Source organism: Dicentrarchus labrax, unplaced genomic scaffold (genome assembly GCF_905237075.1).
Source record: "Dicentrarchus labrax unplaced genomic scaffold, dlabrax2021, whole genome shotgun sequence".
Lineage (NCBI taxonomy): Eukaryota > Metazoa > Chordata > Actinopteri > Moronidae > Dicentrarchus > Dicentrarchus labrax.
Window position 1 is genome coordinate 11,328,352 of NW_026136707.1, and position 26,550 is coordinate 11,354,901.

At 41.3% G+C, this 26,550-nt stretch overlaps 1 protein-coding gene across 5 annotated transcripts in view; it reads right to left on the reverse strand.

The window, feature by feature from the left end:
• Nucleotides 1-26,550, reverse strand: part of kcnn3 (potassium intermediate/small conductance calcium-activated channel, subfamily N, member 3) — a 52,548-nt gene that overhangs the window by 6,161 nt on the left and 19,837 nt on the right. For 4 of the 5 annotated variants that reach the window (XM_051406324.1, XM_051406323.1, XM_051406322.1 and 1 more), the window contains 5 exons: nucleotides 17,294-17,590; nucleotides 16,082-16,203; nucleotides 14,563-14,704; nucleotides 9,186-9,296; nucleotides 125-252 (listed from right to left, as the gene is read on the reverse strand). In XM_051406324.1, the coding sequence (XP_051262284.1) occupies nucleotides 125-252; nucleotides 9,186-9,296; nucleotides 14,563-14,704; nucleotides 16,082-16,203; nucleotides 17,294-17,590 (800 nt within the window). Of the gene's footprint in view, nucleotides 1-124; nucleotides 253-8,006; nucleotides 9,000-9,185; nucleotides 9,297-14,562; nucleotides 14,705-16,081; nucleotides 16,204-17,293; nucleotides 17,591-26,550 lie in introns of those variants that run through there. The other variant, XM_051406325.1, reaches the window with a different exon arrangement.

The window sequence follows — 26,550 nt, forward strand, 5'->3', positions numbered from 1 at the left end:
GAAAGTACAGCTGATTTTAAAGGCTTCAGCCGCTCAGATGCACTGTTATGTGCTTGTGTGTGCACATGTGTGTTTCTGAGTGTGTGTGCGTGGTTGTGTGGGTGCGTGCAAGGTGTGGTCTCACTGATGTATAGCCTGGAGGAACTTCCGCTGGTGTTTGCGGACCCTGGAGTGGTCAATCTTCTTCGTCAGCTTGGTGTGTTTGTAGATGAGCCAGGTTTCTCTTAGCACGTTGGCCGCTGCGTTCTTTATCTGCTCCCAGACAATAAACACACACACACACACACACACACACACACACACACACACACACACATATTGTTAGCAACAGGTAGCCCTTGGCAACTGAAGCAGGCAACAGGTTTGCCTAGCCCCGTTCTCCTTCTCTTTTTCCCACCATTCTCCATTGTCTCCCTGCAAAGAAAAAACTAAATCATCGTTCTCTTCTTAGCGGCTGCCCTCATTCTCTCTGTCTCTTTCTACACACACCGGCTTGCTTGCCAATGCTTTTCATAAACAGCTCTCTCCTTAGGGAGATTTGGCAATGAGAACCAACAGGAGTCTCTCCCTCACACACACACACACACACACACACACACACACACACACACACACACACACACACACACACACACACACACACTTCTCTCTCTGTCTATATGCCACATTATATTGTAGACTAGCTCAAATGGGCTGCATTATCTTGGCTGGTTGGATGTAATTGACTACAGTACCACCGCAGTTCATTAAAACCAGTGATCTTCCTTTTAATTATGACGACAACTGAAACAAACAATAGCAGCATTAGTTGTTTCTCTTCAACTAGCTGTCAAAGACAATCCTCAACCCTGCCGAATTAGAGAAACAGCCTCTGTAATGATGCTCTTACGGAAAGCCATCAGAGACAGTGGTCAAGATGGTTATTTTTCTCTACTGATCAGACATAGGCTTCAGTTGTAGTTGGCAGCATCTGAATGTGCCATTGCTGTAATTGAATAAAATACCATTTCAAAATGTCAGTGTAGGCTTCAGATCAATGATTTGGACATGAATCTGGCTTCTGTTACATAATATGTTTCCATATATGTTCCTGTATGTTTCATCTAGTGTATGTCCCTATAGGTTGCTATGTGATTACAACACAGGGGTCTGACACCCAGCAAAAAGCGCGGGTGGATACCATAGAGAAGGGAGAAGGGAGAGAGAATCTGTAAGGACATAAATTGAATGAGAGACTTCAAAGAGATGCTGAGCACTGAACAAAGAACAATTATACCCCCGTCTGAGGAGCACAAAAGACCCCGGCAGCTTGGCTAATCAGCACCTATCCACCGCAGTCAAGGACTGCTCACACACATACACGCCTACACATACACACATGCAGACAAATGCACACTATTGGCTACAGATGAAGAGAGTAGGAGGCCCTGGGCCTTGCAGATGTGTTTTCAATGACACAGAGGAAAAGCAAAGCAAAAAGACCTAATCCAACATGCTATAGATACTATATAAGACCCCTCCAGGAGATTGGTTCATACTAACCAGCCACTCTTAATGGCAGTTAGCACTACAAATGTATTAATTCTTACCTTTATAGAGCTTGTTTGATGATATCCAGATATGTTACTTATATCTCATGTGAATAAACACAACAAGATAAAAAATATTTATGTTTAGTTCACACACCGTCACAAATGGGATTTGGATGTAAATCTAAGGCTGGAGTATGAGTTAAATCCTACTATCCCATGTTTCTCCCTCTGAGTCTCATCTCCCAGTGTGTATCAATAGGATTACAGAACTCCCATACATGTAGCAAGGACAGGCACTGACAGAGCTGCAGAGATCCTGAAGAGGCATCATCAAAATAAAGACCTGTTGGCAGTATTTCTACAACTACAGCAATAATGTCCACATCATTGATGGTTGCAAAGTGTTTTTTAGATAGTGCTTTAACATAAAATTTAAAATTACAACTGCTTACACTGTTAGAAAGGATATTTGCAACCAAACATCACAGATAGGCAGGATAAAGTTCATTTGTCTGGATTATATTTGACCAAAAGACAGCTTCTCTAGTCTTAATCATGGGCCAGGTTACTGAAGAGCGCATTTAATACCCCTCACTTCTACAAGTCCATTGGTAAATTGATATGTCAAATCCTATTCATCATCTGATTAATCACTGCAGGCTGAGTGAAATATGATGAACGATGGCATCTTGTGTCTGTCTTGCCGGCTTGCCGTGGAAGTTTTCACATAAACTTCCAACATCTGTCCAGCAGTGCAGAGGGAGCCTGTTGCGCTGCTTAAGGCAGTTTAATTAGATGATGCTAAAGCTTCACCCTCCATTTAAACCCTGGGAACTGCTCCACATGCAAATAACAGGGACTGATAATACCACGCTGTTTGTATGTTAATTCCCCCCACCACCCTCTGTATTTTTCTTTCTCTCTCCTCCCGGGAGTTAACATAGAAACTGAGGCAAAGACAGCACCTCCATTAAAAAAAACATTAAAGACTCAACATGAACCGCTAAGAATACTCCACAAGAAACCAAACGACAGCAGCAGCAGCCATTCCTGGACCATATGGCCTGTATTTGTGCATCCATGTTGGGGCCATATGGCTGGTTTGGGTCAAAGATCTGTTCTGGCTGCTCCCCTACACAGCACACCTTATGCCAGGTACAAGAGGAATCTGTTAAGACAAGGGGTTCCCACACTTCAGCATGCTGGGTGTGTGATGACATATTGTGTATAAATCAATCAGTATAAATAGAAATAGCTTAGAAATGTAATTACAGTAAATGTAAGTATTTTTCAAATAAGCGTGGATTCAAATATTTAGATACGGTATCAGAAACAAAAAAAACAAAAAACAAAACTGGGCTCTGACACTTCATTTGTTGTGAAAAGCTGAGACTCCTGACCCTTCTTACCCAGGAGAGCATTAATGACCTATGTATGTAATTAGTAATTATGTGCTGTGGTGCTAGAGATACAATGGTGTTTTCTAGGAGAGCAGAAAACATAAACAAACAGGCCAATTACCTTGGCAACAACCTCCCACCTCATCCATGTGCCACGGCAACACGTGGCCTTACCTGCTCTGACCTTCCCCTCACATACATGGTGACAAAAGGAAGAGACAAGTCTAACACACACAAGTAGACACGCAAACATGGGTCAGAAATCCATGAATGCACGCAAACACAAGACAGAAGCTCAAAAAACTCAATGAAGACTCATAGAACATTTCATAAAATTAAAATAATATTTTTCTTTCTCTGGTTTCATACGTTTTGTGTCTCCTGAATGGGGGACAGAGAACCTTTCATTAATCTAGACAGCGCACTCAGGTTCAACTGGTAAAGAGTGGAAAAAAAGATGTGTAAATGCATTCACAGAGTATCAAATACATTTTTTGAAAGCTAGCTTAGTTGAAATCTTCCGGGGTTAGATTGCTCCCATTTGGCTAGTGGTATAAACATTGGAAGGCATTGCAGCACCTCCTCCTTGGCCAGAGCCCAGAGTGTACTCTGAATATTCAGAGAGGGCGAAGCTCTGAATATGCCACAGGGACTTCTGAAAGTGCTCTGAATTAACCAATGGCCCAGAGTGGAGGCAGAACACACATTCGGAGTACAAATTTATAGAAAGACCTGACGTTTTTAACTTTCCATCGAGACTTAAAAAGCTCGAAATAAAAACACTGACCTCAGAAACGTACTCAGTCAGCCATATTCACAAGGTCAATTGACTTATTGCTTCAGTTAGTGGCATGGTAGTGCCATCAAAAGGAAGGAGACACCACTCTACTGACTTTTTCAGTGTCAAGAGCGCTCTGAGTGATCAGGTCTGACCAGACAGACTTTCGACGGTGCTCTGAATTAACCAATGTTAAAAAGATGTTTAACACTATACATCAAGACAACAAGTCCTGACATCAAACATGAGCACTTACAACCACAAACACACACACACACACACACACACACACACACACACACACACACACACACACACACACACACACACACACAGTCGACTTAGGGACTATGTTAACTGTTATTTAATTAACATCCATTTTAATCCTATCAAAGGAAGAGGAACACTTCAGTTCACTGAACACTGCATTAAAATTAACCCTGTGCATTGAACTTTGAATGATGTTTTTAAAGCACATCATCCTCCCTGATACGGTTATTAGGTCCTCCGCACCCAATCTGCGCCACACGAGATATCAAGATTTCTACTTCAGTCCTGTCGGCAGCGTCTAAAACTCTGATCTGAGGATGAAAGCAGAGAACACTCATATGATAGAAGGTGAAAATATTTTGAAGTATGTGTCAGAAAGTGTCAAAAATACCACACACATTTGAACTGAAATGATCTGTGAGGTATACATACGTCTAAGGAAAAGTTTATTTTACTTTGTTGTGTAGAAGTTACTTGGCTTGCAGTTTAAGGGCTTTAGCTCTGTAACATTTAAGTACTGGTGGACAACCACACCCAACACGTGTAAATAAAGATAAAGACGACAACATCAAACAGAGATATTACCAGCAACACAGTCTACTAGCCAAGAGCTTCACTGATTGGCATTTAAATGACATTCTTGTTAATCCTTCAAAGGGACGGAAAGACCATTTCACTGATGTAGAAAGTGTGTGTGCTTTTGAATCTATTTGTGTATTCACATATGATGAAGGCAGGATGTAGAGTCTATCGTTGCATTATTCATTATAAAGCCTTGAGTGACTGTATTCTCTTGTTACGATGATATGGCAGAGAATGGCCCCAGCCATGTAAATCAATGTGCATACAACAGCTTCAATCAGTGGTCTCTCAGTAATAAAGGCCGGAGACAATTACCACTGCATAAACCGAAGACCCTTTGAGGGAAATGTCACCAAGCAGCATGCTGTATTGAGTTGAATGAAACTGCAATATAGCACCTCCCTTACCCAATGACTGCCTTTGTTAAGATTGTGATTTACTGGATTGAGGAGGGCATTCACTTTAAAATGTATGTCTTTAGCTAAAGGCTGATCAGCATCAGTTTTATTTATATTTCTGGAATGAATGGCATGTAATAGCTTGTAAAAGGTACCAAAAATATTATTTTCCATTTAGAAATTAAAAACTTCAGAAACACAAGACTAATTTGAAAAATGAATTATTATTTGACATGAGTTTAACAGCAAAAGAAACAAAGGATTACAAATTAGTGTTAGGCTGAGGCCTTGTCCACACGAATATGGATATTGTTGACAACAAACTCTTCCTCTAGCCTCTAGCACTGTGTGTGTGTGTGTGTGTGTGTGTGTGTGTGTGTGTGTGTGTGTGTGTGTGTGAAGAAATACCTGACAAAAAACTATAGATAAATAAATAATTAGCTACTATTGCTTGTGTTTTTAACTTACTACCGGCTAAAAGGCTCACTACGCATGCTCAGAACCCGGTCTGGCATTTGATGTATCATTGAGGTAGACTTTATTGCCATCTACTGGGCAGGTGTGTTTGTTTGAAAGCTTTTTTGCATTCATATGTAGACGGAGATATTTTATAAAACAAAGGTTCTGTGGTGAAATACACTACCAGTCAAAAGTTTGGACACACCTTCTCATTTAATGTTTTTTCTTTATTTTCATGACTATTTACATTGTAGATTCTCACTGAAGGCATCAAAACTATGAATGAACACATATGGAATTATGTAGTAAACAAAAAAGTGTGAAATAACTCTAAATATGTTTCATATTTTAGATTCCTCAAAGTAGCCACCCTTTGCTTTGTTGACAGCGCTGCAAACCCTTGGCCTTCTCTCAATGAGCTTCATGATGTAGTCACCTGAAATGGTTTTCACTTCACAGGTGTGCTTTGTCAGGGTTCATTTGTGCAATTTCTTGCCTTCTTAATGGGGTTGGGACCATCAGTTGTGTTGTGCAGAAGTCAGGTTGGTACACAGCTGACAGCCCTATTTGACAACTGTTAGAATTCATATTATGACAAGAACGAATCAGCTAAGTAAAGAGAAACGACAGTCCATCATTATTTTAAGAACTGAAGGTCAGTCAGTCTGGAAAATTGCAAAAACTTTGAATGTGTCCCCAAGTGCAGTCGCAAAAACCATCAAGCGCTATGACGAAACTGGCTCACACGAGGACCGCCCCAGGAAAGGAAGACCAAGAGTCACCTCTGCTGCTGAGGATAAGTTCATCTGAGTCACCAGCCTTAGAAATCGCAAGTTAACAGCACCTCAGATTAGAGCCCAGATGAATACCACACAGAGTTCTAGTAGCAGACACATCTCTACATCAACTGTTCAGAGGAGACTGCGCGAATCAGGCCTTTATGGTCAAATAGCCGCTAAAAAAACACTAGTAAGGAAAAGCAACAAGCAGAAGAGATTTGTTTGGGCCAAGAAACACAAGGAATGGACATTAGACCAGTGGAAATCTGTGCTTTGGTCTGATGAGTCCAAATTTGAGATCTTTGGTTCCACGTGCCGTGTCTTTGTGCGATGCAGAAAAGGTGAACGGATGGTCTCTACATGCATGGTTCCCACCGTGAAGCATGGGAGGTGTGATGGTGTGGGGGTGCTTTGCTGGTGACAATGTTGTGGATTTATTCAAAATTGAAGGCACACTGAACCAGCATGGCTACCACAGCATCCTGCAGCATCATGCCATTCCATCCGGTTTGCGTTTAGTTGGACCATCATTTATTTTTCAACAGGACGACGACCCCAAACACACCTCCAGGCTGTGTAAGGGCTATTTGACCAAGAAGGAGAGTGATGGAGTGCTGCACCAGATGATCTGGCCTCCACAGTCACCTGACCTAAACCCAATCGAGATGGTTTGGGATGAGATGGACTGCAGAGTGAAGGCAAAAGGGCCAACAAGTGCTCAGCATCTCTGGGAACTCCTTCAAGAGTGTTGGAAAACCATTTCAGGTGACTACCTCATGAAGCTCATCAAGAGAATGCCAAGAGTGTGCAAAGCAGTAATCAAAGCAAAGGGTGGCTATTTTGAAGAATCTAAAATATAAAACATGTTTTGAGTTATTTCACACTTTTTTGTTTACTACATAATTCCATATGTGTTCATTCATAGTTTTGATGCCTTCAGTGAGAATCTACAATGTAAATAGTCATGAAAATAAAGAAAAACCATTAAATGAGAACGTGTGTCCAAACTTTTGACTGGTAGTGTATATTTTAAATATCTGCTATACATGTAGACGAGACCTCAGTCTTTAGTATATTTACAGTCACAATAACCGGCTATTAGAACACGACTGCAGAAGACACGCGGGGAAGTTGAAATTTCTAAAACTAATGGATAAATGAATTATTGTGCAGTTATCTACCACAGTTAGTATAAATGTGAGTTTCCATAACGATATAAATAGGCTGTGAATGAATACAAACTTGACCAAACTTACCAAAGTAACAGCCTACAGCCATGCTTTGAGCTAAGCTCTAACATGAGCATACTAGTTTAATCTCAATGACTATGCTAACATGCTGATGTCAAGTAGGCATAATTTGGGCTCCAAAAAAGTCTGATAGTATTGAGTTTTATGAAAAAATGACCCTACTTCTGACTTGATTTATTAGCTCAGTAAACAGTTTCTGAATGAGTTTATGGTCTTGATTGCTAGTTTCAAGTTCATTTAGTAAATTATGATCCCATTTATGGTCATTTATTGTGTCACTGCATGTGAGACCTTCCATTGTTTCCTGCCACGGATGAGTCAAAACTGCGCTGCCCATGAGTGCAACTCATGTAGAGTACGTCACTGCCGTTGGCTCTGAAAAAACAACAATGGCAATGACTATAATGCCAGACTCGAGGCTTCAAAGCGATACTCCACAAACCAATTTGTGACGTTGGGTTTACACTTGCACAAAACAAGTACAGCTGAGGTTGTTGAGATATCCAAGTCAAATGGAGTTTTAAAGAAGACTTTAGAAAGAGACAAAGTCTAAATATGACAATTCCAAGATCAGTGTGTATTGTATATAAAAATATTAGAACAATATCCACTTTTATATAATTAATCATGTTAAATAACATCCAGTTTAAAAAGCATTCATCAGACACAGGTTGGGAACAACTGCTTTAGGTGGTCAGCTGAATTCAAGATTGTAAATAATCTACATACAGAAACTCTCTGTCTCTCTCTCTCTCTCTCTCTCTCTCTCTCTCACACACACACACACACACACACACACACACACACACACACACACACACACACACACACACACACACACACACACATAGACAGTTCAAGGTGTTAATCATCTTGTGAAAACAGACCGGCTGACCTGGACAGAGTCTACAGGAAGATGAGGTGAGAGCCCGGCTCCAACAGAGAGTCCATTTGACTGCTCTGTCGATATTTTATCTAAGATGAAATTATTGATCACCCTACACCATTCAGTCACCCAGATACCCTGCTGCCATAATGTACCCTACATATTTGATATGGGAGCTATTTTTAAAACTTGGGTCTTTCAACTGTATGAAAAATTGAAAAGGACTGGAGGAGGGAGGAGGGAGGGAGTGAGAGATGGAGAGAAGGAAGCATGAAGGGGGAAAGGACGAAGGGAACTAGAGGGCAAAGGAGGGAGGAGAGGAGAGACGGTGATAGATAGAGAGAAAGAGAGAAAGGAAAAAGGGTTTTACTGAAAGAGAGACAAATGTCAGAGGAGAGGGGAGGCAGTTGGGCGGAGGGATGGCCATGTGGGAGGAAAAGTATCGGAGATGGAAAGAAAGAGAGAGACGGTAAGTGAGAGAGCAGAACAGAGAGGGTGAGAAAGAGATGACCTTTTATTGCCTTCACTCAAATAACATGGCAGTTTGTCACAACAATACAGGGTGATAGTGTGATGTAGAAGTTGGGGATGGTGAAGGAGGGGCAGTGAAATGACAAGCCGTTTTGCAGAGCTTTCAACCACCTTGTCTTCAACCCCAAAGTAATCTGAAAATATAGTAAAACATCACCCAAAAGGACAATAACACATACAAACTGTACTTTTCTAAATTACAGTTCTATTCCACCACAGTGCATGAAGAAAATATATGCTTTCTTTTCAAAATTATAGTTTTGTTTTATTTATGCAAGACACACTCATTCACACCAGCGATACCACACAAGCCTACACACCCTCTTGGTGAGTTGCGTGTCCATCATAAAGTTGTGTACGTGTTTCTCGGCCTTGGTCAGCTCCAGCTTCCTGGCTACCACGGCAACCACCAGAGCCGTACAGCCTGCACCCTGAGAGAGAAGAGGCAGGGGGGGAGGAGGAGGAGGAGGAGGAGGAGGAGGAGAAAACAGAGCACTGAGTCAGTCAGTAAAGAGGAGGAATTGGTAAATCGGTGGCTTTTTGGCCAGGGAATTAGCCCAGATGATTGAAGGGAGCGAGGACAAATATGAGGAAGGGAGCCGCACGACAGAAGGAGAAGTGAATGGGAGAGAGGAGAGGATTAAGAGGGATAGCTCTGTTCCAGATCCACATTTCCTCATGTCGAGAGGCAAGCCAAGTCTATTTTCACTTCCAATCCATCTGGTGTGAGATCCCTTCTATATCGCCTCTATATGTAGCTGAAAAATATGCCCCTTATAGATGAAAAAAAAAAACACTTCAAAGATTGACACCACCAAATTTCATTTAATTAGATGCTGTCAATTCGAATTACATGGTGTCAGTCTTCTCTTGTCACCGGAGGTTCGAGGCCTGCAGGAAGTGTAAAAGTGTAAAACACAGACTGGTTTGTCTGTATTCCAGCTCGGCCCACATGGGACATATGGCAAATGCATTTGAGAGAGAGTGACAGCAGTCTCTCAACCAGAAAGACATGCTTGAGAGGAGAAGAGGAGCAGGAACACGGGGAGGAAGACAGACTTAATTAACTTTCAGATTAGACACTGTTTTCAATGGGGCTGTTGAGTGCTCACAGGTTCCTCTGAAGGGGCAGGCACCGAGAGAAAAAAAACGGAGAAGGGAAGAAAAGATAAAGACAGTGAAGAGCTATGAGTAAATATAAATGGGGAAGGAAGGAAACACGGAGGGACCAGTTGGAGAGAGGGATGAATGCTGGAGGCGAGGGTGTGTGCACAGGATAGGAGGAGAGAAAGATGGAGAAGAAGGCAATGTTAATGAGGTCACATATCTCCTGATAAGTAATGAATTAAGATTAAGAGTGTTTAATGAAAATGTATGAGTGCTCTTCCTTCCTGCTTGTGAGTGTGTGAGTCTCACAGTGGGAGAGAGAGGGAGAATAAAAGAGATATAACATAGTGAGTTGGAGAGTGAGAGCGAGGGAGCATGCAACATTTTGAAGCGTGTAGGAAATAGCCAAGACTTCATCGCGCACACTCTTGAACGATAAGACAGGTTCGCCAAAAATAACTTTGGCTGGGTTCAGTAAAAATGTAACGCACAAACAGGCATTAGTGCCCACGTCTATACACTCATCCACTCTATTTGTGTTTATTCAAAAACTATGAATAAAATATGATGAGAGCCGATGGAAAACCCTTAGAGCATTCATACATGTCTGTGCTTTAGGTAAAAGAACCTTCTACAAAATTGCTACAGTACAGCATGTACAAGTGCAGTGCGAGTGTGCACATTTCCAACTGTGTGTGTGTGTGTGTGTGTGTGTGTGTGTGTGTTTTTGTGTGTGTTCAAAATTGTCCTCCTCGGTCAGAAACAGTGGGGTGCTGATTAGTCTGTCAAGGCAGGCTATGTGTGTATGTGCATGGAAGAGTGTGCACGTGTGTGTGTGTGTGTGTCTGTGTATGTATGAGAGTTTGTTTGTGTATATGCCTGCATCCATTTGATTTCAGCAGGGTTCCCTGTGCAATCTCCACATAGTGACACGGCTGATGATGGCTGCGCTGCTGTGATTTGTTTCATACGCCTGGGTGTTTCCCTCGCTTCCTCCACTACAGCGCAGCCATCGATGTAGCTGTCAGAAAAAAAGGGGGAATCACCCATCTGTGTGTCTGTGTAACATCAACACACTTCCAGGTAAAAACTGCATCGCTTTAGCTTCATGCAGGAGAAGGGGAAAATAGTTTCTGAAACAGGTCAGCAGGAACGAATAGAGGAATAAGGAGAAGATGTTCAACAGACACAGAAAATGTGACATTTACTTTGCTCAATTAGTGTGCACAATGCAAGCACTTAGAGTCAGACAAAAGCGCAAAATAGGTCTGAAATGGCAGCTAATCTCTCTAACCAGATGACCCATCCCGAACTACAATATATCAAGAGGCTGTAGTAGATGAAAGAAAAACAAAAACACTTTACTTTAACCCCGACCCTCCATATGGCATTTATGGGCATTATGTAAACATATGATAAATGGCTTATAACCAAAAATAATAAAGATGTACACTGATACATGTACATGATGTCCACAGGAGGAGTTATACTGCAGTTGTTGACAAATACCTGAATTTACTTATATGCATATAACTACATTATAGTATGGAATAAACCATTTAATAAATGTGTATATACTGCTTATGAATGCTAATTGGAGGGAATTAAAGTAGAGTGCATTTTAACATGCATGAAGAAGAATAAGAATGCAAATGAAGACATGCATACATGAATTGCATTATTCGCTATGAGTTGTGAGTTAGACAACATACACTTTTGGCTGCATACAAGAACAACAGATAGTTCCCTGTATTTAAACGTGTTGTGGAAGGTGGTAAGGTAAACTCTCACCCTGCCACCATCCACTCACCCACAACAACACTTCAACACACGCATACACACTTACACCTGGCAAACCCCCAGGTAGCCTCGGGGCAGTGATGGCCTTCATGTGTTGTCATAGTAACGATGGCGAGAAGTTCTCCTATAGAAACTCATTACAATAATTCTCAACCATGAAAAAAAAATAAAATCCTGCTTTTTGTCCTCCACCTTTTACCCCTTTGCCCCTGCCACAAGCCTCATCTTTCTTGCATCCTCACCTTTTCTCTGATGATCAACGAAAATAAACCACTTTGAGCAAGAGTGTGTTTGTGTGTGTGTGACAGTAGAGGAGAGTGAGTGTGGGAGTCATACTAAGAGTGTATGTCAAGCTCTGTGTCAGTGTTTGTGTGGAGGATGCAGTCTGTAACAGTGGGCTTGGGACACTCTGTATCCATCCCATGTTATGTGTGTGTGTGTGTGTGTGTGTGTGTGTGTGTGTGTGTGTGTGTGTGTGTGTGTGTGTGTGTGTGTGTGTGTGTGCTAACATTATAGTAAGAGTTGTACTCTAAAGCACAAATTGGATGATTCACCCAGCAAATCGGGGTCTGTGTGTGTGTGTGTTTCTTTGTGCATGAGTGTGTTTATTCACACATTTAATGGACTATAAAGTAAAAAAAGTAGGTGAGCTGGCAAATACAGAGAGGTTGGACCGACACTGTGAGGATGAAAGAATACACATGCAGGTTTTTGGGAGTTTTGGGGAAGTAGGTAGTGAGTAATACAGACAACAAAATCATCTATGTGAGCCTAGTAGATGATTCCAGCCAGTCATGCACACTACACTACAATGTTAAATAGCAAATTTTCATTATAAAAGGTTAAAGACTAATAGTGCATTAATTTCCAAATAACACTAGTAAGCATATTAAGTGAAGTGTCTTCCCTGTGGAAAATACTCATGGACTTTAGAGAGTTATGTTGAGGACTATCCAATTCACGCTCTTGATTTTTCTTGAACCATCATCCAGCAGTCATTAAACTGCATTGTAAGGCCAAGCTTGAGCATTCACAAAACACACTCAAGAGCAAAAGGACTAGGTATGTACGCAAGTGTGGAAATGGAAGCTACCCACAGTGATGGTATTGGTAATAAAAAGCAAATTTTAGCAGCTTATTATCTTCTTCTTCTTGATGAAACAAAAACAATTCAAAAGCTCTGTTGTTATAATAACTGAGCCAGCGGTTACATCATCCCATCTTAATATGTAACTTGACTGATCTGAGGACTGTTTAGATGTGCTTTTTAAAATGTTAAGTGGTGCTCGTCATTTGTATGAGCACATTGCCTTTATGTTACATTATGTTACACTCTGCTACTGGGATTTTTCTATGAGTAAAAGCTTATGCACAATTATTCCCTCAGGTTTTAAAAACATGCAAAGGGCAAACGTGGCATCCATGGCATTGTTTAGTTAATGAAAATGACATTTTAAATGTCTTATCCAGGCTTCCTTATCTTTTTGCAGGAATGCTATTTTTGGAAAAAACATTGATGATGTAGTACTTGATGCATTACATGAGTCTGTAATTCAGAAAAGTAATCTTTTTACATAATTTGTTTTAAAAACTACATTATCCAAAAACAAAGGTGAGCACACTGCGCAGCTCTTTAGCTGTACAGACTCTACTATTACTCACTGTGCTCTCCCCTTTGGCAATGTAAAACATGTGGCACATTGTGTCCTATGAGAAAAGTATTCCCAGGTAACATATCAACATTATATTTTTAGTCCTATTTTTGTCTTTCCTGACCTTACAAAATCAACAAAAGCCACCATTGTTTATTATCACATTTAATTTGAGATAACTTGACATTTAGCTGTAGAGCTATTAAGAAATTCCAATGATCTGGCATTCAAAAAAGACACTAATTTCCTTGAATCATTCAGAAAAGTGTATTTTACAGTGATTGCATGGGAAAAGATGAGTAGTGTCTACATTACAATTACTAAATGAGATGACCAACTGGATCAATTTCCAAAATCTTATTCCTTTACACAAAATCAAGCTAGAGATGAAGAGGGAAAATGCCAGTAGACAAAACAGAGCAGGAAATGAGACAAAGAAAGAAGCGAGAATGGCAGAGAGAAAGAAATAGTTTGAGGAGGGAAGGACACCTGTGAAGTGAAGCAAATATAGGAGCAGTCGGCAGCTTAAACACTCATACTAACAGATGGACGGTAGATAGAAATAAACACATGGCCTCCGGGAAGGAGAGATGGACAGAGAGGAAAAGAGAGATGGAGGGATAAATAGAATGAAAGACACAACAAGGGAGAGGTAGATAGTGGTACATAAAGAAAACGAAAGAGAGAGAGAGAGAGAGAGAGAGAAAGAGTGGGAGGACATGGCACACTGAAAGGTGGGACCTTCATTATGCAATGAGGACAGACATGGGAATAACACGCACGCACGCATGCATGCACACACACACACACACACACACACACACACACACACACACACACACACACACACACACACACACACACACACACACACACACACACACACACACACACACACAAACCACGAACGTGCTCTTGTTTGCACGCCTACACACCCAAAACACACAGAGGCACAGATGCAGGCTAATTCAGGGAGGATTGCCCAAATTACACAAATGGCAGAATTTCTCTCACAAATGACAGCATGCTCTCTAATCTGCTGACCTTTGAACGAGGCGAGGACAGCACCAAGGGGGAGGGAGAGTGAGAGAGAGAGAGAGGTAGATAGAAAGAGAGGGGAGAGAGGAAATATACTGACCATGATTCCTGTAAGCAGACAGACTCCTTTGCCACAGTAGGTATGAGGAACCATGTCTCCATAGCCGATGGACAAGAAAGTGATGGAGATAAGCCACATGGCTCCCAGGAAGTTACTGGTCACATCCTGGGCATCATGATACCTAAACAGAAATACCGTCCATGTTCAGAGGATAAAGTCAGTCAATAGTAAAAAAGATGTGAATAAATAAAAACAACATAACTGGCCCACGGGTCCTGTCTGCAGATGTGGGCGTCAAACCTCAAACATGTGTCCTTCAATTTCGTCTGACACAGAACATAACACATAACTGCGGCTCTTGCCTCCATCATTCCTGCCCTATGCACAACAATGTTGCCGTAGCAACCAAACCTGGTGAAGATCTGAAACAAAGTTGTTTGCTCAAAAAACTGTTCAACAAAGAATCCCCATAAAGTTTAGCCACGGATGTTAGCGATAGATATATTTGCTCTGAGCTCTCTATTCTCTAGCCTGAATTCTCCAAATTCTGAAATTCTTTCTTGTTTGAAGCAGTTTAATTGAATTTTATATGTTTTTTTTCCCTTCGATAATTTGGTTTGGAGAGCAGAGGAAATGCCAATTACACTTGGATGTAGACCAAACAACGACTTCCCAGCAGCCAGGCAATGATGCATTTAATCAAGCTGATTAACCAACTGACATTTTCTCATATTTCCTTGATTATCTCCAGAAGTGTTTAAACACATCAAAGGGGATGGTCACTTTTTGCTTTCCTCTTGATGGTTCATCAATAACATTACATAACTCGTAACATGATAAATCTCAAAATGTAAGTGAACATTTTGATTTACAATTTGAAACAGTTCCTAGGTAAAAGTCAGATGGCTAGGTCGGTAGCTATTTGAGTATCAGCTGGCTGGTTTAGTCTGCACAACCATTAGGTACAGCTGTTAAGTACTTAAGTACAACACGTATTCTTCTACCTGTGAATATAGAAAAACTTTCAGGACATAAACCCCCAGAAAAAACTATGAAAAATTCTCTGAAAGATGGTAAAAGGACTGGATCATTTCAGTATAACCCCATATTAATTTATCATTTACTGTACTGTGATTCCAACTATGTAATAGAGTGTTATCAATCATTCATTTATATGTAAAGTATATTATCAAATATTTATGTCTTTATATCTGCTTAAAACTACATTACAGTGGGCAAGTGTGCAGAATGGGGGGGAGGGTTAAGATAAAGTGTTACCAAAGTTGTCTTTGCTCATTTATGAGACAAATGGACAAATGAAGTAACAACTCTATCGCCTGAATCAAATTAAATGTACAACTGGTGAGAAAGCCTTATAAACTGAAGTCTTAAAGATGGATTATGTTGCACACATGTCCCAGATTATACTTCCTGCCAATTGAAGTGAACTGCTCATTTGAATTCCTCATCCAATCAACGTCCACAGTCTCATGCAAACACTGACAATTAAAAAAACAAAAAACACACGCAACCTAAATCAACCGGCTTTGTTACTCACCTCTCGCACACTCGTACGGTCCAGGCAGCGATGATCCACAGAGAGATGCTGAAGACCAGCAGCACCGTCCCGGGGCAGATAGTCATGAGGGTTTTCATTACAAACCGTGTGTTAAAATGCACCTGCAATACACACACAAGCACACACACACACACACACACACTCAGTATAGCGGAGGTGATAAATTACATTGGAGTATATATTGTTTTCAAGGTTAGTATTGTGTAATTCTGAATCCTCATTCCGTTCCCCACACAGACTTGATGTTTTACTAATCAGTCTTCTGAGTAGCTTTTGATAGCGGCAGCACTCAGAGAATCTCCACTGTAATTGGAGTCGAAATCAGGGCTCGCCCTCTGACTCGGGGTCAAGATATACAGTGTCTTTGAGTAATTGGCCTATTTCGGTTTAGTTTTTATCTGTGGGTCGTTTGTCATCAACTTCTGGCAGATGGATGATCCGAGAGCAATGGTTGAGCCCTGGAAGGGTTAAGCAGATGATAAATGAGCTGTCATGTTAGAGCTGCACTTCAATGGCAGCTTCACCTCTCGTCCCCATCACTGTAGCCGGAGGGTCAAACTAGTGCCATCGCAGATACACTCGCAACCTGCTAAATTACTCATCCAAAATCTACTCCATCTCTCCTGCTCCTCCTGTCCTACTAGTTTGCATATTTCCTCCTCACGCTACATCTCTACTTCCTGACTTTACAATAATGTTCATCGTTTAAAGTCATTACAAACCTGGCACCAATCATTTATTGCATGGCTTGTACACATTTCTCTGCACTTGTATTGCAATCTCGTTCGAGTCGTCGTCCTTTCTTGTCATGCCCCATTTGAGCCCTATGCAATATCTTGTTCCCATTTCACGCTCCCATATCATATTGTATTATGAAAGATGCACCACAGCTTAGATCTAAGTCTCTATGCACAGTGATAACAAAAGGAGAGGAAGGGGGTTTGAGCTGGTAGATGAAAAGAAACAGGGTGACTAGAAGGACAGAGCAGAAGGAAAGGACTTGAGATAGTTAGAGAGATAGAGGCCAGGAATGAAAAGGACCATGTGGACACAGATTTAATTCAGAGGAGAGAGCTCTTGACCTTAATACATTTACAACTCCCACACCTATTCCTGGCTAAAGCTTTGGCCACCACATTCTTGAAGGCATACTGCACATACACACACCTGCAAGCACAAAATCCTTCTGACCTTATTTAGGGCACCTATACTCCTGGAGGAGGCGTCGGTGAAGAGTTTGCTGTGCAAAAGCATGACTCTGGCGATGAGGTAGAGGCGCAGGAACATGGGCACGCTCAGCACCATGTCCAGGTCAGCCTCGGCCTGTGACGGCGCATACGAGAAGGCCAGCCGCGCCCGCCACTGAAACTTAAAGTCCCCGGGCACTGGATGCACCGCGGACACCAGCAGCTCCAGAGCGATCAGCAGAACCCTCTCCATCGTCATGGCGATGCGCCAGTCGTCAGCTCCGTTGTCGATGACAAACAGCTGCAGGGACAGGAAGGACATGAAGAGAGTTAAGAGAGGGAAGGAGTTACACTTGTTTTAATGCGTCACTGTGCAAACTTTTCATCATAATCCTCTGCTGGCACAGTCCACTCATCAGTACAGCTGACTGATCTGATGATTAAAGGAACCAGCAGCAATTTAGAGTCTTTTCCTGAGATGTAGAATATCATCCATCTAATCAGTAATCTATTCAGTCCCGCACAGTGCTTTGGCTCATTTTCATATAACCTACAACTCTTACTAAAATTAAACCAAAGATGCCAAGTCATCTGAAGTGGCTGCTCTTAAATAAAAAAGGTTCCTAATTATTACAATCACAATCATTTTGCCAGTATTTCTGCTTGTCTCGTGAGCACGTGCCACAACAGTGTTACTTTAATTACAGTTTTCCTTGTATGTTGTTGTTTTGTGGTTGTAATTGCTGTGGTTACTCTTGATACTGTCGCCTAAGCCGTAGTTATAAGGAAGTGGTAAGAGCAGGTTTTATTACAGGGGCCCTCCTCCAGACGGTGCTGACAGGAACTGGGGGGTGGTGGTGGTGGTGGTGGTGGTGGGGAGGTGGGGTTGATGAGAGGAGAGGGCGGTGGAAAGAGATGGATGAAGTGCAGAGGAAATGAAGAGATAAAGATAGGGTCGAGGAAGTATAAGGGAAAGGAGGACACTGCAAAAAAAACCCCTCCATCTTTTTTAGTCAAGTTGGTCTTTTGAGACTTACTTTCTTCAAACAAGGGAGTTTTCCAGTGCATTAAAATTATTTTAACCTGTTTCCAGCACAGTACTTGAATTTATGTGTGTAAACAAAACATAATGAGTCACGCTGGAATCTTGCAATGTAGCAGCACAGTTGCATAGGCTACATCTTTCCATTTATTAAAATAAAATAACATGTTTAGGACTCAATTATGAACAAAAATGTCTTGAAAGGAGATTCTTGGACGGAAAAGGTTAAAGAGAGAGAGAAGTACAACATAGTGCCTGAACAGAAAGGCCAGGGCACAGTGAGAGAAATGAGGAACTCCCCTGCTGTAAATCAGAGTTTACCAGATTCCGTACTGCCTTGAGAAACAGCTCGTGCTAACAATTGCTCTTTACCACATGATTCATCTCAAGGGCTTTCAGCCCACACAAACATTTATTTAGGAAAACAAAAAATACAACAACAGGTCAAACATCAGAGCAAACGGGCATGACAGCCAGTCGCTCTGTGTCACGGCCAACTGGTCACTGATGAAGCTCTTCCACTTCCTCAACCACCTATAGATACACACACTGCATATATCACTGTTATCTCTATCTGGCTCAGCAGGATATACGTGTTGATTTTTCTGCTGTTTTGACATGTGTGCATACATGTAGCCAACATGTGTGTGCACACACGTGTAGCCTACGCATACGCCTTAGTCATTGTGTAAGGTATCATTTGAACCAAGGGTCAAACGCTGGCTGTATTCTTTAATGATTTCAGTGAGCGTGTGTGTGTGTTTGCATTTGTGTGTGTACTGTACTTGTGCGTATTTGTGTATGCCTGAGTGAGTTTGAGAGAGAGTGTGCAGACCTAGCCTCGTCATGGTGACTGTTGCCAAGGCGACAACATCAAAGAGCAGCCAAGCTTAATTAGGATCCCCAGCGAGAGAGAGAGAGAGAGAGAGAAAGGGGGGGAGAAGGAAGAGGGAGTCAAAAAAGAGAGAAACACAGTGAGAGATGATACAAGAAGAAAGAAAAAAGGAGATACAGGAAAAAGACAGAGAGGTGTGTGTGACAGCGAGTGATGAGGTAGAGAGGAAAGCACAGACAGGTTGTCTAACACTCATGTTCTCTGCAGAGACTTGCAAAGGTTTATGTGTGTGTTTGTGTGTGTGCGTGTGTGTGTATGTGTCACATTTCGGGGAAAGAAATCTAGTCACACAGTCACATATGAGGGCTCACCTCACAACTGAGCACAAAAGGCTGGTTACCATATCAGGTAAAACACTGAATTTCAGAGTTAAGACAGAGTTTTTCTGCTTAAATTAGGTTTAGGATTGGAGTTAGGCATGCAGTAATTGCCGTTAAGTGTTCAGAGAATGAATGTAAGTCAATGCACTGTCCTCATAAGTGATAAAAAATAAGTTTCTGTGATTGTTTGGGCCAGAGAGTAGGGCACCAAACTCTCTGTATATGTCATCATTCATGCTCTGTCTTTCTCTTTTCTCTGTTTACCTCTCTCCTTTTCCTCCTTCCAACATCCCTCACTCCCCTGCCTTCTCTCTCTGAATGACATCTCTCCAAATCAAAACAGAGGTGATCCAGTTTCTTGCCACTGGAGGAAATGAGCGCCTCTCCCTTCCTCTTCCCTCCGCCCTCCCCTCCTGCCCTGTCCTCCCTCATGCTCCTGCTGTCGGTCTTTTCCTGGCTAAATCGCCATGAGGAAGGGATAAATAATTAAATTCCATTAGGAAAGTAATCTGTCAATGGAAGTGAGTGAGTGCCACTGCCCGTACACGACCAGGACAGAGGGAGGGAACGAGGGAGGAGGGTTTTGGGAGGAGGAAAAATAGGTAGGGATTGTCTGTGTGTGTGTGTGTGTGTGTGTGTGTGTGTGTGTGTGTGTGTGTGTATGAGGGAATTCAAACACAACCTGTCAACTCTATCAGGAGAGAAACAGGGAGGAAGGTCAGAGAACAGCAAAGCTAAATAAACTTGGACAAAAAGAACAAGCCCATTGGGAGAAATGAACAAGATCATGGGGAAAAAAAGTGTCTTAATTTTAACAAAACATGACATTACAGGGCAGAGGGCAGGGGACAAGGAAAGGCAACAGAAAGCAGACAGGACAGAAGGAGGGCAAAGAAAGAGAGAAAAAACAAAGCAGACCAGCAAGAGAGAAGGGAGACAAAAAACAAAAAGGAGAAATGTGTGAAAATGACAACACTAAAGATAAGCTAAGGTCTCTTCACAGGTGAAGGTGTGTGTCTTAGAGGACATGCTCCACCTCAAGCATCCCCCACTGCTACATCTGCAACCTCCTGGAGGAGTGTCATCCCTTCAGCCATCCATCCGTGCCTCGACCCCTTCCAGTCCCTGCGGCCATTGTACCTCGGTAATCGCGTTAAGTTCCCGATTGCAGATGTCTCATCACGGAACCAGATGCAGTGCTGGCCAGACTCAAGCGAGCAAGCGAGACACGTAGGGACAATTTTGCACAAATGCATGCACGCACACATACACACATACATACACACATTCAGACGGCCCAGTCAAATGCAGCACAGACTCTAAAAAAAGTGGTAGATGCAGGCAAATCAGCCTCATGTCGACATTTCCCACGGGAGGGAAAAAAGACTAAACCTCAGTCGGGGACGGAGACGGGCCTAATCACTGAAGGAGACAGTGACAGAGCAAATACTGAAAAGCATGCACGCATACTTTTACACACATAGTCACACCACTGGGAAATGTCTAGGTCCTACAGCATGGAAATCCCTGGAACAGGCAGAAAATAACTGGGGTGAGCCAAACGCACGAACACACACACACACACACACACACAGAATATATGTGAATATGCAGAGAGGATAACACACTTTTCTTGACTGTAATTGCAGCTCTGAGGGAACACCCCTGTGGCTGTTTCTACATACTCGACAGAGGGAAGGAAGGAGAGAGGGTGTCATGGAAGTGAAAAGGAAGTGTGAGAGAGGAGGGAAGGTTCACGGTGTGTGCATGAGCGTTGTTGCCTAGTATGCCACTAGAAAGTCTAAAAACAGCAACTGGGAGAGAGTAAAGAAAGGATTCCACCAGTGGTGTCTTGAGACCAGGAATCTCCTTCATTCAATGCAAATAGGAACAACAAACTGGGTTACTAAAGCCAGAGGCTAACAAGACATAAATGATAAATCCTTCTTGGAAATACATGGGTGAAATTATCCTTTCATGTCTACAGTCTATGGAGGATGCTGTGGTTTACCTAGCTCTAATTTTCTCTTCCATTATAGTTCCCAGGGCGGATGTGCATTATACAGAATCTGCAGAACATGACATCATGAAATGGCTATCCAAGTATTAGACGTTTCGGGATTTTATAGAAGACAACCCTTTTTGGAAGACTCTTTATTTTCCTAATGCCATCTGCCAGCCTTTGAGTAGCTGTGAGTGCCAAGCTGGTGTCTTCTTGATCAATGGCCCGCCTCTAAAATCCTCCAAAAGTAACTGAAAAACACAGTTCACTAATGCCTAAAGTGCACTAATGGAGTTGAGAACTATCTCTTTCTCACACACTCTCTTAGAGTTTCTATTTGATTAATTTCAACAATTCAATTTTTGCCTTTCAAGTCTGGAGTTTTTTGCAAGTTCATGAGCTAAAATGAATCCTTTCATTTTAGAGTACTCAGCTTTCTTGTTGCTGGGTATTTAAAAGTCTCTCTGTGTGTGTGTGTGTGTGTGTGTGTGTGTGTGTGTGTGTGTGTGTGTGTGTGTGTGTGTGTGTGTGTGTGTGTGTGTGTGTGTGTGTGTGTGTGTATGTGTATGTGTGAAGAAAAGAAGAGAAGGCCACTGGTGAGCTGGCAGATTAGTGAGTCACGCAACAGACCACAACTTCAAATACATGAACATGCATGCGTGGACGTCCCTGGATGCTACATATAAAACATAAAAGATAAGGTGCAACCATCCTAAACTTTTTTAGTTTTTTAAGCAAACATTACAGACCAAAAGACCACTTGGAATCTGTGGTTCATATAACAGCTGTCTTTAGAGTATTTTTCTTGATTCATCATTGGCTCGACTAATGATATTTCAATCCCCAGTCTCCATTATTCCTGACCTGATCTCAGTCAATCGGGTACAATGTTAACTCAAACTAATGGCGTGTGGCTGCACAGATTGGACAGTCAATCATGGCGCTCTCTAAATATCTCCTGAGTTCATGGTGGTGATAACAATCTCAGCTCCAAGCCTAATATCTGTACGATAATTCTTCATCTGTTAAGAATTTGTGTAGACACAGTTACAAAGAATCATTGAAGAAGAAGCAAACAAAAAGCAAGGTTGAACTAAAAAATAAAAGTGATTGAGAAAGGAAACATGTTGTCAAGGGCAGTGATGATTACAAAATCACAATACTGATTTATGTTGATGTTGAAGCATTAAGGAGCTCAAGCTTTCTCCTTGAAATGTCTGGTAAGATGTCAAACATGAAAATGACCTAACAGGAATCTGTTGAACCAGGTATAGCACTAAACGATTTGTTACAGCAGGAATGTGGTATAGTTACCATGGTAACAATGTTCAAGTTAATCCAATCCTGATTGTAATAACAATGGTTCTTCTTATTGGTGTTTATATAATGTGATTATCAAAATGACAAATGTCCCTAAAGTAAATTTGATCAGAAATTCTCCAAAACTAAGAAACAAATACTGCAAGAAATAATGGAGAAGATTGTGTGGGCCTACGTATCCTCGAGGATAAAACCTGATTCATTTGAAAGACTCCACCAGTTTAGCATTGCACTCCTATAACATTGTTGGATGTTCATGATGGAGAGTTTAAAGGTTCCATGTGTAATAGTTTTACATAGATTACTACTTTTATGTGTTAATCACTTTGTATTGCCAATGTGTGAATGGGTTGTTACCTTCCCTGATTTTCTTGGTTGCCTGTGGACTGATTCGTATGCAGTTCTATGTAGGGATGCAGGTTGTAATTTCTGCAAAAATCCATAGCCTTCACTTCCCGCTTCCCTACAGTGTCAACAGGGTGCAACACTAGCTAACGCTAGCTTATGAATGGAGTCTGTCAACAGACCAACAGTCCAGCACAATACTGTCAGCTAGCTTCATCCAGACTCCCGGGGCTGATCTGGCTAGTAAATTGACTGGCAACTGGAGCCGGACAACATTACTTGCGTGATCAGACTTCACTAAAAGCTTTATACAACTTTCACATCATACAGACTTTGATGCATAAAATTTGTTGTGTTCGCTTATTTAAAGTCCATGTGTTAAAGTAATAATAATACAAACAAATCTTAAGATGCTTTATGCAACACTACACCGCACACATCTGAACTTTAATGAACGTAAATATATAAGCAGATCTGTAGTAACAAACTTTTCTGTTAAGAGCTGAAATTATACCAGACTGCTTTAAGATAAAATGTCATAACTTTTTCACCGAGCCAGAGCCAGCAGGGTCTGATGGCCATTTGCGGTCCAATCTTGTGCTTTTATGTAAATTGCACAGCAGAGCTGGAAATACCAGACATGTCACACCAATAACCACGAGAACAAGCACTTGTTAATTGTACATTTTTGCCAAGGTTTGACACACAAGAAAGCCTTATTACTCCCACAGGCAAAAAGGAAGGAACCACGAAAAAAAAGTATACTTTCCTGGAAAACTGTCTCTGATTTCTGGTCTTTAAGCAGCATTTCAGTCATTTTTAGATGATTATTGATGATTAGATTCAACTTTATTGTCATTGCACAAAGCAAAAGTACATTTGTATGTCATATAAGCAAGGGTTAGTGTATTATGCTTTTGAATGTATTCAACAGTTGTAGGTTATAATCAGATCAATGTCAGTCTATAATTCTTAATAATGATAATCAAGCAAATATAATTACGTTTATTTGATTTTGCATTTATTGGGAATTGTAAATTCCCTGCAGTAAAACTGATCAGTTCAATTCAAAAATCTTCTAAAACTCAAAAATAATAGATGATTATGATGAGAGGGTATTTCAGGGATAATATATTTTTGATCCAGTTAGAACCAAAAGCTGCATTTTGTGATTTTTAAAAAAAAAAATGTTTTGGGGGGGATTAGTTTGCTCAAAGTAAGTGAGAAAAACTGAAAGAACATAACAGATTAGACAAAATGTGGTAAGAATCAGAACCCATCCCAGAAAAATGTTGGAACATGACTGATGACTGTGAAAACCTAACATTTGGGTATTTTAACAGCAAATATCTCACTGTAAAAAGGATTTTGAGTATTTGGCAATGTGCTAATTTGTGCTCCACTAATTTAATCTAAACACACAGTAAATTAATGAAAATTTATGTGACAACAGCAGAATTTTTGTGTTTAAGTTTGCATGTGTTTTGAATTTTTGGCCATGATCTTTTCCAGAAACTTTCCAGTTTGCTGGAATAAAAATGCCACAAACAAACCCAGGAGTGTCAATGTGGCTCTGCTGACTCAGCACAACACAAAACTGCAACGTCAAATCAAACATTTCTCATGTCAGCTCCCTGCATTGTAATGCTGGAATGACAGCTCAGAAACCTTTAAAACATACACACTTTTGTTACATGTTCATGTCGGTTACAGCATGCTCCCATCTGCTTTATACAGAAAACAATTATCTCTCTTCCATAACAAGCTAATTACTATAGTTAATAAGAACTCCAATTATTTTCTTTGATGGCAGTGAATAAAGGAGAAATTTGTAATCTGTGATGATTACCAATGAATTGCAGTCTAGATTTACTGTTTTTCCGTATTTCATGCTGAGCACAATTGGTTTTGGCTGTCCCCTGACAAATTAGAAGAGACAGCAAAGATGGAGGGAGAGGAGGAAGAGGAGAGCAACATCCAAAAGGTGAAGGAAAAGGAGAAGAGCAAAGATGCGTGAGAGGACTATAGCAAAGAAGCACAGTTTGAAAAGGGGGCAAGATAAAAGGCAAAAAATGAGCATGAGGGCTTTAAGAGGGAGAGAAATGCAGCTGGGTGTTAAAAAGTACAAGAGAAGGGTAAATAGGTGAGAAGTTGAATGCAGAGTAACAAGGGCAGAGAGGAGTCAGGAAGAAAGGATGTGCAACTCAACAACAAAATTGAATTGAGGCCCAGTGGAGGAGAAGGGAGACAGATTTAATCTGATAAGCAGGAGAAGAAAGAAAGAAAAGAGAAAGAAAAAGAGAAGCACACTGATGGTGGTAAACAAAAAGTACTGTGAGATAAAAGACATGAGGAGGGAGAGAGAAATAGAGATCAGTGTGAAAGAGAAAGAGAAATGTGGTATAAATGCCAGCTAAACCCGATAACATCGTGCTGATCTCTAGCCACCACAACCTTTCTGTGCAAATGCATATACTGTATATGTGTGTGCTGTGTGTGAGTATGTGCACGTAATATCCTGTTACATGCTGGGCAAAATGCTGCGGCAGAGTGTGTCGTAATCTGGGAATTAGATCTTTATTGAACAATGCCTTTCATTTCACACAGCATTATTTCTCATGTTTGAACCATCCAACAATAAAAACCAGAGGCAAACTGCCACTTCTTATGCTGCTCATGTATGTAAACAAACCTGGCCCGGTGACAGTAGGCAGGTATTAGATAATAAAATTAACATGCATGTGATGACATATATATGGTTTCAGGTGTAGCCTACATATATGAAACACTGCGCACTCTGGGAAGCTGTACATTGTCACTGCACTCAGCTGTTTAGGATGTAACTCCTGCTACAATTGTTGTTTTTCCATGTTTGTTTGTGTAGAATTAAAACAAACATGATACAATGTGTTAATTAGTCAGCTGGAGAGTTGTGAGTTGGTAGAATTTGGAATTTGGACAGAGGCAGGCTAGCTGTTCGCTGCTGCCTCCAGTCTAATGATGAAGATGCACTGGCAGTTAAAAAGAAAAGTCGCACAACACCGCCTCTTCTCATTCGTTGCCATGGGAATGTCAGCGCTCACGAGCTACAGTAGCAAGTAGCTTGCTAGATAGCAAACATTATGTAAATAAGCATCCTTTGATGTTCTCACAGGACTTTGTGCCGAGCAGCCCTTCATTTTCAGTAACCTTGGAGGTAAGGGACACACAAAAGACGGATTCCAGAAACTACAATACATAAGACATCCTGTCTTTAGTTAAAGTTACAGTTCTTCAACTGCCGACCCCTCGTGTTTTTCATGTCCCCGGTCAGTCCTGCATTGCCTGGAATTCCACA